At 49.5% G+C, this 16,936-nt stretch overlaps 1 protein-coding gene across 3 annotated transcripts; it reads right to left on the bottom strand.

Moving 5' to 3' along the window:
• Window positions 1-2,207: 2,207 nt before the first annotated feature.
• On the bottom strand, window positions 2,208-16,598 carry ZBTB7A (zinc finger and BTB domain containing 7A). Of its 3 annotated transcripts, XM_075611335.1 has the most exons (4): window positions 16,452-16,598; window positions 12,568-12,673; window positions 7,256-8,418; window positions 2,208-2,735 (listed from the first exon to the last, which is right to left on the bottom strand). In XM_075611335.1, exons 3-4 carry the CDS (start codon window positions 8,404-8,406, stop codon window positions 2,396-2,398), a joined length of 1,491 nt encoding a protein of 496 aa, XP_075467450.1. In that variant the 5' UTR covers window positions 8,407-8,418; window positions 12,568-12,673; window positions 16,452-16,598; the 3' UTR covers window positions 2,208-2,395. The 3 variants fall into 3 exon arrangements, with proteins under 3 accessions (XP_075467450.1, XP_075467449.1, XP_075467451.1); XM_075611334.1 differs by lacking the exon at window positions 12,568-12,673 and having other exon boundaries at window positions 16,452-16,597; XM_075611336.1 differs by lacking the exons at window positions 12,568-12,673; window positions 16,452-16,598 and adding an exon at window positions 14,736-15,880.
• Between the last annotated feature and the right edge of the window lie 338 nt (window positions 16,599-16,936).

A 16,936-nucleotide genomic window follows, 5' to 3' on the forward strand; every position in this document is an offset into this window, starting at 1 on the left:
TTAAGGTGCGTTGCTTCCCTCCTCTCGAAAATGAACGCGTCATCCAGTAGAGCGGTGGCGAGTATCTATGTACGCTCCACTTCTCCCTTGCGCCTAACCCTGTTGATGCCATGTGGCATTGCAGGCCCCTCTGGCAGGGAAGAGGTTAAAATAAATATTGGCTCATGGTTTGCAAATAAAAATTTAAAAAAAAGCAGTGGTCCTGCCTTTGTTAGAATGTTTTGTACTGCGCTGTGGCACATGCCAGCGCTAGCAGGGAGCAGAGCGCATAGCCATACATTGCAGGGCTGTATATGGCAGGTCATCCATTTACAAGGTGCTGTCAAGTCCCCTTTAAGGTTAAATGAGCCTTATAAAACACGTATTTTCCATCAAAAAGTGCTATTCCCCCCCCAACCCCCAACCCTTATTGCTGTCTCTGTTAGCCCCTATAGCGGGGTTACATATTCCCAGCCTCTTCCCTCAGTACATAAAATGCCCCCTCCCCACTCGAGCCCTTTAATTGTTTACCCCTTTCCCTGTCTGCCCCCTTCTCTGTGGTAGGGAGGGGGGGTTTAATATAAAAGCGTTTGGGGGAAAATCCTCCAAAAGAATCCTTTGTGCGGGCACATTAAAGATGGCAAATCAGGGTGTTGGGGAGAGAGGGGTGTGTGAGCTGGCGCTGCCCTCTTGTGGCGGGTGTGAAAATGACAACCCCCCCTGGGTTGGGGAAACTGGAATGTGCATTTTCTAGCAGCCTCCTCCCTGAAAAAGGTTAATAGGCCAGTCCATTAACCCCTGTACTGCCAGCAATATGCTAAGGTTTCAAGAGACGTGCTGCAGCCCTCTGACACCCCAACCACGCTGGTCACACTGTCACAAGATCAGCTGTTACACTGTAATTACTAGTTATTACATTGTAATTACATGCTTCCTCTGCTCCCACTGAAGGACGCTAACAGTATGAAGAAAACGTAGTATGGGTGTCTTCTGTGTAGTGACAGTGAATCTCTATTACCAATTACAATGTAAGTGCAGGATATATTTCATAGGTAGTTACAATGTACCCAGAGTATACCCTGGGGAATTTGCAATGCCACTGCAGTGTATTTATGGATAATCACAGTGTAACAGTAGGGTCTATTCATGGGTAGTTATCATGTTACTGCAGTGTGCATGGATACATTATTACAATGTAACTGCACAGCGAATCCGGGGGAACCTACAATGTAACGTCACAGCAGGAAGTTCAGCAGAGCATCTCTGTCTGACTGTACTTACAATGTATTTTGCAGAGACAGATGTGCAAACCTCTGTCAGTGCGACACATGGCTCTTTAATAACAGTGTAACTGCAGGGGCTGAGAATGTAGTGTCTGACTGTGCACCCTAAGGCTGCGCTTATACAGCCGGCGATGCGACCGATGACGTCACTCGTCGCAAAAGTTGTATTTCAGGTTTGAGCGACGTCGCTGGCGACAAGGCCAGTGACGTCACCAAGGGGGAGGGCAGAGTGCAATAGGCGCTCTGTGATTGGTTTAGAGGCAGTCACATGTGGCGACTGTCTCTCCAAAAATCAAATATCAGTGACTACCAGGTTTCTGGTAGCGCTGTAGTTCCGTCGCTTTGTCGCGTGCACTATAAGCGACGGCGACAATGCATTTGTTTTGCGTCGCCGGCACTATAAGCGCAGCCTAAGAGTCAGTTTTCTGCAGTGTAGATCCGGGTGTTATCCTGATAGTTCTCTCCCTTGTATAAATACAATGTAATTACAGTCTACAACAAACTTACATGTAACTACACTTCAAAGTGTATCCTAAGTATAATTACAATGTAAATACACAATACACACAGCGTAACCCAAGTGTAATAACAGTGTAACTACAGAATACAAACAGTGTATCCCAAGTGTAGTCAATGTAACTACAGAAGTGTATCCCAAATGTAACTACAATGTAACTACAGAAGTGTATCCCAAATGTAACTACAATGTAACTACAGAAGTGTATCCCAAATGTAACTACAATGTAACTACAGAAGTGTCCCAAATGTAACTACAATATAACTACAGAATACAGTGTATCCAAAGTGTAATAACAGTGTAACATCCGCTCTCCACAAAGCTTAATTTTGGAAGGAGATAATCCAGGATAGTGCAACGCCCCTCCCCCCCCCCCAAACACACACAAACATCTCCCCCAAACACCCCCCACCTCCCCTATCCCCAGCTCATACCCCACCAGGAGGGATACAGCCCCCTCCTACCGACCCCTGTGCTAAATATCTGCCCCCAGCCTGTGGGAGGATAGTGCTAATTGGGCCTGTGACACCCCTGATATAGTTTATATATATATATATATGTATATATATATGGATTTGGAGATTTAGAGATACATTTCTAGTTTTTTTGGTTTCTTTTAGGATGCCCCCCCTGCTGCCCCCCCTCCCCGTGCCCCTCCTGGCCCGTTGCCATTGCCCGGGGGCGGGAGCAGGGGGGCAGCCCCCTCTCGGACCCGTGGCTTGCGACCCCTGCGGGAGGGGATCCCGTTGCACCCATCCTTCTTGAGGTGACGGTGCAGGTGGTCGGAGCGCACAAAGGTCTTGTGGCAGGCCTGGCACTGGTACGGCCGCAGTCCCGTGTGCACACGCGTGTGGTTCTTCAAGTCGTAGTTGTGTGCAAAGGCGGCTCCACACTGCTGGCACAGGTATGGCTTCTCCCCCGTGTGCTTCCGCATGTGCACTTTCAGCTTGTCCTGCCTGTGGGGGGGGAGACATGACAAGAGCAGTCAGCCATGCGACCTCTGCTAACACATCCTGCACCCTGTATAACCCCCTCAGTGCTGCACTGCAATGCAATTAATACACACACACACACACACACACACATACACACACTCTAAATGTATTTTTGTCTCTTTCAGTGCTGGGTCGTAGCAGCACATTTCTCAGTGTGGCTGTATTTTGGGGGTGGGCAACTGCAGTCCTCAAGAGCCACCAACAGGTCAGGTTTTCAAGATATCCCTGCTTCAGCACAGGTGGCTCTATCAGTAGCTCAGTATATTGATTCTGTGCAGGTGAACAGGTTAAAGGGATAGATGCCCCCTCCCCGTTTCTGCTGCTCTGTGCCAGTGTGTGCTGCCCTTTCTCTGGATCTGCTGCCACTCCCTGAGTTTGTTGCCCCCTTGCTGTGTTTGCTGCCCGCCTTCTCCCGGTCTTGCCCATGCATGTGCTTGGCACGGTATTAGCATGCTGGCAGTGGGAGTGGTTCCCTGGCACCAGCCCCAGACTTGCAACTACACAAGTGTGATACACAGATAAGTAGCCAGCAGAGGGCAGCAGCGGGGCAACACACACGCACAGAAAAACACGCATACATATATATTAAAGCTGCAGTTCAGGCAATATCCTGCATGTGTGGGTTTTTTTTAATAAATCAGTTCTGTAGTAAGAAAAAATACTTTTAGCATTTTCTGTTTAAAAAAAAAAAAACACCTATGAAAGACCAATTTTCTTGTATTCTATTTTAACAAGTATGCTTGTTCCTATAGCAACGATTTACATTCCCCATATTTAAAGATGTCGCCAAACTTTGCCGATCAATAGACGGAGAATGAATTGACCGGCAGCTATGCAGTTCTTTAGGTAATTAGAGATTGCACACATGAAACTATTGAACTAATTAATTAAAAAAAAAAAAAGACTGAACTGCAGCTTTAAGATGTGCATACATATTGCACTGTGCTGTATATACACACCACATGCACTGTGCAATATCTCCTATAAATACATAGGACAGGACTCTAGCAGAGTATATAATTCCTGATGACTGCTCTGCATGTGTAGATGTCCTATATAGAGAAGAATTCTTCCCCATGTGCAGGCTTGGGGCTGGGCCCAGTATCTCTCCGGGTGAGGCAGTTTTTCTGCTTTCAATGCCAGAGCAGAGAGGATTTGAGAGGGGGAGGAGGGGGGAGAGAATAAAACTCAGGCCAAGGGCACACCTCACACCCCTAGAACCAGGGAGAGAGAGCAGGCATGGAACTGGGATGTGTGTGTTTTCATCAGTGTGCTGTGTGTATGTATCATTGTGCCCATCCCATCACTGTGCCTATCATTGTGCTCATCACATCACTGTGCCTGTCACTGTGTCCATCACATCACTGTGATCAATATTATGCACATCAAATCACTGTGTGCCCATCACATCATTGTGCCCATCCCATCAGTGCCTATCATTGTGCCCATCACATCACTGTGCCTGTCACTGTGTCCATCACATCACTGTGCTCAATATTATGCACATCAAATCACTGTGTGCCCATCACATCATTGTGCCCATCCCATCAGTGCCTATCATTGTGCCGATCACATCACTGTGCCTATCATTCTGTCATCACATCACTGTGCCCATCACATCACTGTGCTTATCATTATGCCCATCACATCACTGTGCCTATCATTGTGCCCATCCCATCCCTGTACCTATCATTGTGCCCATTACATCCCTGTACCTATCATTGTGCCCATCACATCACAGTGCCTATCATTATGCCCATCACATCCCTGTGCCTATCATTGTGCCCATCACATCACTGTGCCTATCAATGTGCCCATCACATCACAGTGCTTATCATTATGCCCATCTCATCACAGTGCCTATCATTGTGCCCATCACATCACAGTGCTTATCATTATGCCCATCCCATCACAGTGCCTATCATTGTGCCCATCACATCACTGTGCTTATCATTATGCCCATCTCATCACAGTGCCTATCATTGTGCCCATCACATCACTGTGCTTATCATTATGCCCATCTCATCACAGTGCCTATCATTGTGCCCATCCCATCCCAGTACCTATCATTGTGCCCATTACATCCCTGTACCTATCATTGTGCCCATTACATCCCTGTACCTATCATTGTGCCCATCACATCACAGTGCCTATCATTGTGCCCATCACATCCCTGTGCCTATCATTGTGCCCATCACATCACTGTGCCTATCATTGTGCCCATCACATCACAGTGCTTATCATTATGCCCATCTCATCACAGTGCCTATCATTATGCCCATCTCATCACAGTGCCTATCATTGTGCCCATCACATCCCTGTACCTATCATTGTACCCATCACATCAGTGCTTATCATTATGCCCATCTCATCACAGTGCCTATCATTGTGCCCATCACATCACAGTGCTTATCATTATGCCCATCCCATCACAGTGCCTATCATTATGCCCATCACATCACAGTGCTTATCATTATGCCCATCTCATCACAGTGCCTATCATTGTGCCCATCACATCACTGTGCTTATCATTATGCCCATCTCATCACAGTGCCTATCATTGTGCCCATCCCATCCCAGTACCTATCATTGTGCCCATTACATCCCTGTACCTATCATTGTGCCCATTACATCCCTGTACCTATCATTGTGCCCATCACATCACAGTGCCTATCATTGTGCCCATCACATCCCTGTGCCTATCATTGTGCCCATCACATCACTGTGCCTATCATTGTGCCCATCACATCACAGTGCTTATCATTATGCCCATCTCATCACAGTGCCTATCATTGTGCCCATCACATCCCTGTACCTATCATTGTACCCATCCCATCACAGTGCCTATCATTATGCCCATCACATCACTGTGCTTATCATTATGCCCATCTCATCACAGTGCCTATCATTGTGCCCATCACATCACTGTGCTTATCATTATGCCCATCCCATCCCAGTACCTATCATTGTGCCCATTACATCCCTGTACCTATCATTGTGCCCATTACATCCCTGTACCTATCATTGTGCCCATCACATCACAGTGCCTATCATTGTGCCCATCACATCCCTGTGCCTATCATTGTGCCCATCACATCACTGTGCCTATCATTGTGCCCATCACATCACAGTGCTTATCATTATGCCCATCTCATCACAGTGCCTATCATTGTGCCCATCACATCCCTGTACCTATCATTGTACCCATCACATCACAGTGCTTATCATTATGCCCATCTCATCACAGTGCCTATCATTATGCCCATCACATCACTGTGCTTATCATTATGCCCATCTCATCACAGTGCTTATCATTATGCCCATCTCATCACAGTGCCTATCATTGTGCCCATCACATCACAGTGCTTATCATTATGCCCATCCCATCACAGTGCCTATCATTATGCCCATCACATCACTGTGCTTATCATTATGCCCATCTCATCACAGTGCCTATCATTGTGCCCATCACATCACTGTGCTTATCATTATGCCCATCTCATCACAGTGCCTATCATTGTGCCCATCCCATCCCAGTACCTATCATTGTGCCCATTACATCCCTGTACCTATCATTGTGCCCATTACATCCCTGTACCCATCATTGTGCCCATCACATCACAGTGCCTATCATTGTGCCCATTACATCCCTGTACCTATCATTGTGCCCATCACATCACTGTGCCTATCATTGTGCCCATCACATCCCTGTACCTATCATTGTGCCCATTACATCCCTGTACCCATCATTGTGCCCATCACATCACAGTGCCTATCATTGTGCCCATCACATCACTGTGCTTATCATTATGCCCATCTCATCACAGTGCCTATCATTGTGCCCATCCCATCCCAGTACCTATCATTGTGCCCATTACATCCCTGTACCTATCATTGTGCCCATTACATCCCTGTACCCATCATTGTGCCCATCACATCACAGTGCCTATCATTGTGCCCATTACATCCCTGTACCTATCATAGTGCCCATCTCATCACAGTGCCTATCATTGTGCCCATCCCATCACAGTGCCTATCATTGTGCCCATCACATCACAGTGCCTATCATTGTGCCCATCCCATCACAGTGCCTATCATTGTGCCCATCACATCACAGTGCCTATCATTGTGCCCATCCCATCACAGTGCCTATCATTGTGCCCATTACATCCCTGTACCTATCATTGTGCCCATTACATCCCTGTACCTATCAGTGTGCCCATTACATCCCTGTACCTATCATTGCCCATCACATCACAGTGCCCATCATTGTGCCCATTACATCCCTGTACCTATCAGTGTGCCCATTACATCCCTGTACCTATCATTGCCCATCACATCACAGTGCCCATCATTGTGCCCATTACATCCCTGTACCTATCAGTGTGCCCATCCCATCACAGTGCCCTTCACATCCGTGTTTCCTCTTCTAAGCTCACACATATGCAGTGCCTCTCTCTCCCATGCCTGGCTCTGGTTACCTGGTGAAGCGGACCTTGCAGATGGTGCACTCGTACGGTTTCTCCCCGGTGTGGGTGCGGATGTGTCGGGGCAGTTTCCCCGCCCCCTGAATGACCTTCTCGCAGATGGGGCACTTCTGGAAGGCTTTGGCCCTCATCTTCTTCTCCACTTTCTGGCTCCAGGATGGGTACCCGCCCCCAACCTCCTCCCCCTCCTCCCCCTCCTCCGGGGGGCCACGGAAGTACTTCAAGTAATAGTCCATGAGTCCCTCTTCTCCTCCCTCCTCCTTTTCCCCCCCCTCCCTCTGCGCCACACTCATCATGTGCTGCAGCAGAGCGCTGGCCGTCAGGCTGTCCATCTCCTCCAACCTGGGACCCCCAACTACCCCCTGCAAGGGAGAATCCACCGCATCCTGCGACTCTGGCTCACCTACATCCTCCTCCTCTTCCTCCTCGTCATCATCATCCTCCTCCTCTTCCAGGGGGACCACATAGTGCCCGTTCTGGGAGGGGACATAAGTCCGCTCATCTTCCCCCTCCTGCCACTCGTTCAGGTGCTGCCCCTCCGGCCCATCCGGCCCATCACCGGGCAGGGTTTGGGGGTAACCCTCGCCCCCATTGGGTACCGGCTCCTCACTGGCCTCCGGATGGCAACGGCTGGTCCACGGGCTCCCTGCCTGCTCTGCCTGCCCCCTGCTCTGGAAGTACTCCAGGTACTCCTGCGCCCGCACCAGGTTTCCGGGGTCAACCATGTTCTCTGTGTCCCTTTGCCCCAGGAAAGGCCCATCCAGAAGATCAGCACACACGTCCCGGACCATACTGATGTCCAGCAAGCTCGAGGCATCCAGGATCTCGCCCACGTTGCCCGAGCTCAACGTCAGGGTAGCCGTGTAGGCAAAGTCCAGGAGGGCGGCCAGGGACTCGGACGTCACAAAGTCCAGCTGGTAGACGGTGAGACGATCAGCGGCCGGGCCTGAGGTGAAGAGCTGATGGAAGTAGCGGCTGCAGGCCGCCAGCACTGAGCGGTGAGCAGGGAAGTCCCGACCCTGGCACAGGAGAAGGACATCGCATAGCTCCCCTCGCTGACGCTGACCATTCAGGGCGCACAGTACGTCGCAGCTGTGGTCAGGGAACGGGATCCCGATGGGGCCGTCGACGGCAGAGCCCGCCATACTGGTCCGACCCTAGCAGGAGGGAGAGAGAGGTTGTGAGAGTGGGTGGGGTCAGAAAGAGGAGGTGGAGGGGACAGAGAAGAGGGTGAGGGGTGGAGGGTGCAGAGAGAGGGTCAGGGGTCGAGGATGTAGAGAAAGAGGGGGTGAAGGATGCAGAGAGATGGTGGGGGAGGTTGAGGGTGCAGAGAGAGGGTGGGAGGTAGAGGGTGGGGGGTGGAGAATGCAGACAGAGGGTGGGGGGTGGAGGGGGCAGAGAGAGGGGGGAGATGGAGAGTGCAAAGAGAGGGTGGTGGAGGTGGAGGGGGAAGACAGAGGAAAAGAGTGAGAAGGGTAGAGTGGGAGAGCAAAGAGAGGGGGTGAGAAGAGGGCTATAGAGACTGGACGTGAAAGCGGACAAGGAGATAGAGGGAACTGGGAATATAAAGGTATGGGGGGGGGGGGAGAGAGGGAGGACACAGAGTAAGTGGGAGAATAAGAGGGTCAAGGGGGGCGTAAAAGAGAGAGATATAATGGGGAAGGGAGGTGGAGAACGAGGGCTCCGGAGGGGGGGGACATGTTGACATGTTCCTGTTTCTCTCCAAGTGTTGTCCATATTTAGAGGGCCAAAACTTTTAAACCACAAATGTGATGGGGCTGGAGTTTTGGGACAGTTATCTCAGAGAGAAGCACCGTGACAAGGACGGAATACATAGGATGTGTGCACAGTTACACACATACACTTCGGCTGTGTGCAGGGTCTAGCAGAGGTGGCAGAACAGAAGAGAGTTGGACAGAAGTCCGAATCACAAGACATCATAGAGGGACACAGAATTCCCATTGTGTGCCCTCCCCCCCTCCCTCATCTGCACACTGTTCCAATACGCCTCCTCCAACTGCATCCTGGGACTTGTAGTCCTAACATTTCCCCCACATCTCACCAACTGCATTGAACAGTACTAGCATTACACGGGATAACATACACCAGCGGGCATTACACAGTATTACATACACCAGAGGGCATTACACAGTATTACATACACCAGCGGGCATTACACAGTATTACATACACCAGCGGGCACTACACAGTATTACATACACCAGCGGGCATTACACAGTATTACATACACCAGCGGGCATTACACAGTATTACATTCACCAGCGGGCATTACACAGTATTACATACACCAGCAGGCATTACACAGTATTACATTCACCAGCGGGCATTACACAGTATTACATACACCAGCGGGCATTACACAGTATTACATACACCAGCGGGCATTACACAGTATTACATACACCAGCGGGCATTACACAGTATTACATACACCAGCGGGCATTATATAGGATTACATAATATCACATACACCAGCGGGCATTACACAGTATTACATACACCAGCGGGCATTACACAGTATTACATACACCAGCGGGCATTACACAGTATTACATACACCAGCGGGCATTACACAGTATTACATACACCAGCGGGCATTACACAGTATTACATTCACCAGCGGGCATTACACAGTATTACATACACCAGCGGGCACTACACAGTATTACATACACCAGCGGGCATTACACAGTATTACATTCACCAGTGGGCATTACACAGTATTACATACACCAGCGGGCATTATATAGGATTACATAATATCACATACACCAGCGGGCATTACACAGTATTTCATACACCAGCGGGCATTACACAGTATTACATTCACCAGTGGGCATTACACAGTATTACATACACCAGCGGACATTATATAGGATTACATAATATCACATACACCAGCGGGCATTACACAGTATTTCATTCACCAGCAGGCATTACAAAGGGCACATATACCAGCAGGTCATTTACACAGGATCACATACACCAACAGGCATTACACAGGATCACATACACCAACAGGAATTACACAGGATCACATACCCCAGTGGGCATTACATAGGATCACATACCCCAGCGGGAATTACACAGGATCACATACCCCAGTGGGCATTACATAGGATCACATACCCCAGCGGGAATTAAACAGGATCACATACCCCAGTGGGCATTACATAGGATCACATACTCCAGCGGGCATTACATAGGATCACATACCCCAGCAGGCATTACATAGGATCACATACCCCCCCGCGGGAATTACACAGCATCACATACCTCCGTGTGCATTCAAAGGATCATATACACCAGCTGGTTTTACACAGGATTACATACCCCAGAGGGCATTATACAGGTTCACATACCCCAGCGGGAATTACACAGGATCACATACCCCAGCGGGCATTACATAGGATCACATACACCAGTGGGCATTACACATGTTCACATACCCCAGCGGGCATTACATTGGATCACATACACCAGTGGGCATTACATAGGATCATACACACCAGCGGGTATCACACAGAATCACATACACCAGCGGGCATCATAAAGGATCACAAACACCAGCGGGCATTACATTGGAACACATACACCAGCGGGCATAACACAGGATCACATACACCAGCGAGGATTACACAGTATTACATACACCAGCGGGCATTACACAGTATCACATACACCAGCGGGCATTACACAGTATTACATACACCAGCGGGCATTACACAGTATTACATTCACCAGCGGGCATTACACAGTATTACATTCACCAGCGGGCATTACACAGTATTACATACACCAGCGGGCATTACACAGTATTACATACACCAGCGGGCATTACACAGTATTACATACACTAGCGGGCATTGCACAGCATCACATACACCATCGAGCATTATATAGGATTACATAAAATCACATACACCAGCAGGCATTACATAGGATCACATACCCCAGTGGGCATTACATAGGATCACATACCCCCACGAGAATTACACAGGATTATATACACCAGCGGGCATTATATACGATCACATACAGCAGCGGGCATTACACAGGATCACATACCCCCACGGGAATTACACAGGATTATATACACCACATACAGCAGCGGGCATTACACAGGATCACATACCTCCGTGGGCATTCAAAGGATCATATACCCCAGCGGGGATTACACAGGATCACATACACTAGCGGGAATTACACAGGATCACATACCTCCGTGGGCATTCAAAGGATCATATACCCCAGCAGGCATTACACAGGATCACATACACCAGCGGGCATTACACAGTATCACATACACCAGCGGGCATTACACAGGATCACATACACCAGCGGGCATTACACAGCATCACATACAGCAGCGGGCATTACACAGGAACACATACCCCAGTGGGCATTACATAGGATCACATACACCAGCAGGCATTACGCAGCATCACATACACCAGCGGGCATTACACAGGATCACATACACCAGCGGGCATTACACAAGATCACATACCCCCATGGGAATTACACAGGATTACATACACCAGCGGGCATGATATACGATCACATACAGCAGCGGGCATGATATACGATCACATACAGCAGCGGGCATTACACAGGATCACATATACTAGCGGGAATTACACAGGATCACATACAGCAGCGGGAAATACACAGTACTGTATTACAAACCCCAACGGGCATTACATAGGATCACATACACCAGCGGGCATTATATATGATCACATACAGCAGTGGGCATTATATATGATCACATACAGCAGCGGGCATTACACAGGATCACATACAGCAGCGGGCATTACACAGGATCACATACAGCAGCGGGCATTATATATGATCACATACACCAGCGGGCATTATATATGATCACATACAGCAGTGGGCATTATATATGATCACATACAGCAGCGGGCATTAAACAGGATCACATACCCCAGCGGGCATTACACAGCATCACATACCCCAGCGGGCATTACACAGCATCACATACCCCAGCGGGCATTACCCACACAGCGCAGAATTCTTATATCTTTCCATGTTATATGAACCCTAATTAACTTCCCTCATTAAAGTTCCAGTTAATCTGGTTACAAACTGAAGTTAAACAATAATCATGACTAAACTCTTCATTTCCGGGGTGGCGTGTGGCACGGAAAGGGTAAATGGAGCAGTTAGGGGCAGTAAAAGTGCTTACCACAATAAAGCCACCCCTGCCTGTGTATCCCACCCTATCATATGTATAGCAAGCTTGTCACCTATTTTCTTACGTTTAGGTCCGAAAGTCCAACTCCGTTCCAGGGATAGGGCACCCACGGCTAATACATCACTCACTGCATGCCGAGCTGTGCCAGGGGGACACCTAAGGGAAAGTACCTAGATTCCCCCACCCCAGGTATGAATACTGAGCACTGCCCAATGTTGCCGAATATATCTATACATTTATAATGAACACGCTGCGCGGTATACTGATGATAAGTAGCTCTATACACTGATGATGAACAAACTGCAGTGTATAATGATGCCGAGTATCTATACACTGATAATACTGCATTGTATAATGATGGAGAGTATCTCTATACACTGATAATAGACGCTACAATGTATAATGCTGTTGAGTATCACTATATATTGATAATGAAAATGTTGCACTGTATAATGATGTAGAGTAGCTCTATACTGTACACTGATAATGAACATGTATTTATTTATAAAATATTTACATTCAACATGCTGCTCTGTATATTTTTTTTCAGTGCCCCTATACGATGATAATGAACACGCTGCACTGTACAATGGTGATGAGTATCTGTATACATTGATAATGAACACGATGCACTGTATAATAATACTAAGTAATTACACACTGATGATGAATACGCGGTACTGTATAATTATGTAGCGTATCTTTATAGTGATAACGAACATCACGTGCTGTACAATGATGCTGAGTATCTCTATACACTGATAATGTACATGCTGCACTGTATAATTAAGCAGGGCATCTATACACTGATAATGAACACGCCGAGCTGTATAATGATGCTGAGTATCTTTATACAATAATAATGAACGAGCTGTATAATGATGCTGAGTATCTTTATACAATAATAATGAACGAGCTGTATAATGATGCTGAGTATCTCCATACAATAATAATGAACGAGCTGTATAATGATGCTTAGTATCTCTATACAATAATAATGAACACACTGCACTGTATAATGATGCGGAGTATCTATACACTGATAATGAACATGCTGCGCAGTATAATTATACTGAGTATCTATATACACCTCCAGCAGACTGCAAAGCGTCGCTTCCCTTATCCCCTTTCCACCCCGTAAGACTCGCTGCCTGCCCATATCACGCCTCGAAACCCACTGCCCCTCCCTGTGCTGCTCACAGGGTGACGTGTGCCAGAGATATCCCCCCAAGCCTGAGACAGGGGGGCAGTGCCAGGGAACACTCCCTGTCTGCAACACCCACCATACACAGCTCACTGCCACTGAACACCAACATGACCTCGGACACAGGATCATCCCCCACACACACAGCACTCTGCCACTGAGCTTGAACATGAACTGGGACACAACCCCCCCCTCTCCCAGACACACAGCACTCTGCCACTGAACCCCAACATGACCTCGGACACAGGATCATCCCCCACACACACAGCACTCTGCCACTGAGCTTGAACATGAACTGGGACACAACCCCCCCTCTCCCAGACACACAGCACTCTGCCACTGAACCCCAACATGACCTCGGACACAGGATCATCCCCCACACACACAGCACTCTGCCACTGAGCTTGAACATGAACTGGGACACAACCCCCCCTCTCCCAGACACACAGCACTCTGCCACTGAACCCCAACATGACCTCGGACACAGGATCACCCATCCCCCCCCCCACACACACAGCACTCTGCCACTGAGCCGTAACATTACCTAGGACACCATCACACACAGCGCTCTGCCACTGAACCTCAAAATTACCTGGAGCACTAAAACCCTCACACAAAGTGCTCTGCCACCGAGGTTGAACATGACCTAGGACAACCCCCCCTACCCCCCCCCCCCCACACACATACATACAAGCAGTGCTCTGCCACTGAGCCTCAACTTGACCTGGGGCACAATCCCCACCCCCTCCTAACACGCACACACTCACAGCGCTCAACATAACCTGGGACACTATCACCCCTTCCACACAGTGCACACTGCCACTGGACCTCAACATGACCTGAGACACAACCTCCTTCCTATCCACCACCACATACAGCGCTCTGTCACGGCACCTCACAGTGACCTGGCACAGCACGGCTCTGCAGCCCGCTCTGCTTTTTCTGCACAGACCTCCCCTGGGTGCACACTCAGCTCTGGAACTTCCCATCACCCCATGCAGCCTCCTCTGCTATTCCAGCATGCACACCTGTGTCTGTAGCAGGGTCCAGCTGCTCCCCCACAGCAGGAAGGCGCTGAGCTCAGGGACACACACACGGAACAGTCACTGGCAGATTGGCACCTTGCCATCCCCCACCCACCCACTCTGCTACGCCGAGGTGGGGCCTTGTGCTTCCCGCGCTGGGGTGAGGGGAGGGGGAGGGCAGAGCTCAGAGCCGGCAACTAAATGTCTGGGAGCTTGAGGGGGGCATGCATTCACCCTCCTCCCCATGTGCCAGTCCTTGGTCATGTATGAGCCTCTGGATAAGTACAGGCTGACCCGGGAGCCTGGTACAGCTTTAGCTGCTTGCGTGGGTTTGGTGGCACAGTCAAGGAGGAGGGTAGCTATTAACATAGGGGTCTGCATTGCATTGCTTATATATATATATATATGTATGTCTTTATTTATATAGCGCCATTAATGTACATAGCGCTTCACAGCAGTAAAATACGTGACAATCATATAAATAATAAATAATAAATATATATATATATATACACACACACACACAGATATATAGCTGTACGGACAACAGTTGCAGGCCACTCGCACCCCGTCTTGGCGAGATGCCCCACTGCCCCCTTAGCAGGGGTGGGTGCATCCCATTACTCCCCAGCAAGGCCTTGTCAGCACATGAAACAGTTAACAGCCTGTCGTGACACTTGGTGCGACTGGGCTCTCCCAGACTGAGCGATACTCTTGCGGCCGGGAAGGGGTTAACAGAGCCCGAGTGTGTGCGCAATGCTCTGCACGAAGCCCCAGGTGAACGTCTGCAGTGACAGAGCTGCGCTGTAGGCAGCGGAGGGGTTAATCTCTCCCGCCCCACGCAAGGATCTGTATATTTCTACAGCAGGGACGGGGTTAACCCTTCCCTGCATAGTGATGCTGGTCAGTGCAATGTTCTGCAGATCTCTATAGCAGGGGAAGGGTTAACCAGCCACACAAGAAACAGGAACTGTCAGACACTTGTGACCAGCCCTTGATCCCGCCCCTTTTTTACTCCAATTGGTTGCCCATCTGAGCACTCAGGCAGCTCCGGCCTACCATTGACCCAGCCTTACCACCCCTTCATGCACTGCACCCTGGGAAACGCAGTCCACCAGCCCCTTCCACCTGCAGCTTAACGTGGGTGGGGGGACTACAAGCCCCAGCTGCCCCCTCTCTTCTCTATCTGCCCCTCCCTCCCCCCCCTCTAGCCTTCCTGCCCCCCACTAGGCTGTAGCCAAGTATCAACGTATGCACTGAGCAGGAAAAACACTGAGCGCGCGCGTGCAAGCGGGAGGGGGTGTGCATCTCCCCCCCCCCCAATCCACAATACTCAATACAAATAAACCCCACCTCATAACCAGAAAAACAGGGGTGTCCCCCATCTCACTGCGAACCCTTCCCACGCACCCACTGACAGAGCGCAGAGGTGCCCTATATAAAAAATATTGTGTATGTATGTATATATATATATATATATATATATATATATATATTAGAGACAGCGTCTGCACATCTCGTCAATAAAGTTGGTTGAAGTGCATTGCAAGACTTGAGTCCCACTATTAACCCTTTCACTGCCAGAGTACCCCTGTCAGAAAAATTATCAATAATGCACAATCCTCCCCCGCCCCCAACCCTAAGGAGCTGGGTTGTGGCCTCCTCTCCACCTTTAGGGTGGTGCAGGGGAAAAGGGAGGGGGAGCGCGTGGGTGCCTACCTGCTGCGGGGAGGTAGCAGAGCCCCCTCACACTGCCGTACTGTAACTGTATGTGCAGAGCCCGTATGCTTCTGCTCCGCTGATCCCTTCCTGGTTTCTATGAGGACGTGAGGGGTACTCCCTTCTCTTAAAGGAGCAGCTGCCCCCTTCGCACAGAGCCACCTCCCGCCCCCCCCTCAACCCACCCCACGCGCGAGACGCCAGGGAGAGACAGCCCCTGCCCTCCCTCCCCCACCCCAGGGCAGCGCTCCCTGCCACGTCTGAAACAAACAGGGGAGAGGGGACAAGTGTGCACATGGTGGGGAGGGGGTAACGGCAACATGCAGGGACTCACTACCCACCCCCTCGGACAGGGGGTGTCAGGGTAAAGCAGGTGTGTGTGGGGCTGTCCTCTCTTCCTGTCACTGTCACCCTCTCTCTCTACCCGTGTTTATCGCATTCCTGTATGCACGCTGCTTTCCCTCTATATAGCCAGGTGCCTCCTC

This window comes from Ascaphus truei, chromosome 8 (genome assembly GCF_040206685.1).
Source record: "Ascaphus truei isolate aAscTru1 chromosome 8, aAscTru1.hap1, whole genome shotgun sequence".
Classification (NCBI taxonomy): Eukaryota; Metazoa; Chordata; class Amphibia; order Anura; family Ascaphidae; genus Ascaphus; species Ascaphus truei.

Excerpts from the sequence above, each read along its gene's own strand:
- ZBTB7A (XM_075611335.1), bottom strand. The coding sequence starts at position 8,406 with ATGGCGGGCTCTGCCGTCGACGGCCCCATCGGGATCCCGTTCCCTGAC. Across the intron at positions 2,736-7,255 it reads TGCAAGGTCCGCTTCACCAG|GCAGGACAAGCTGAAAGTGC; the intron begins GTAACCAGAGCC and ends CCCCCCCCACAG.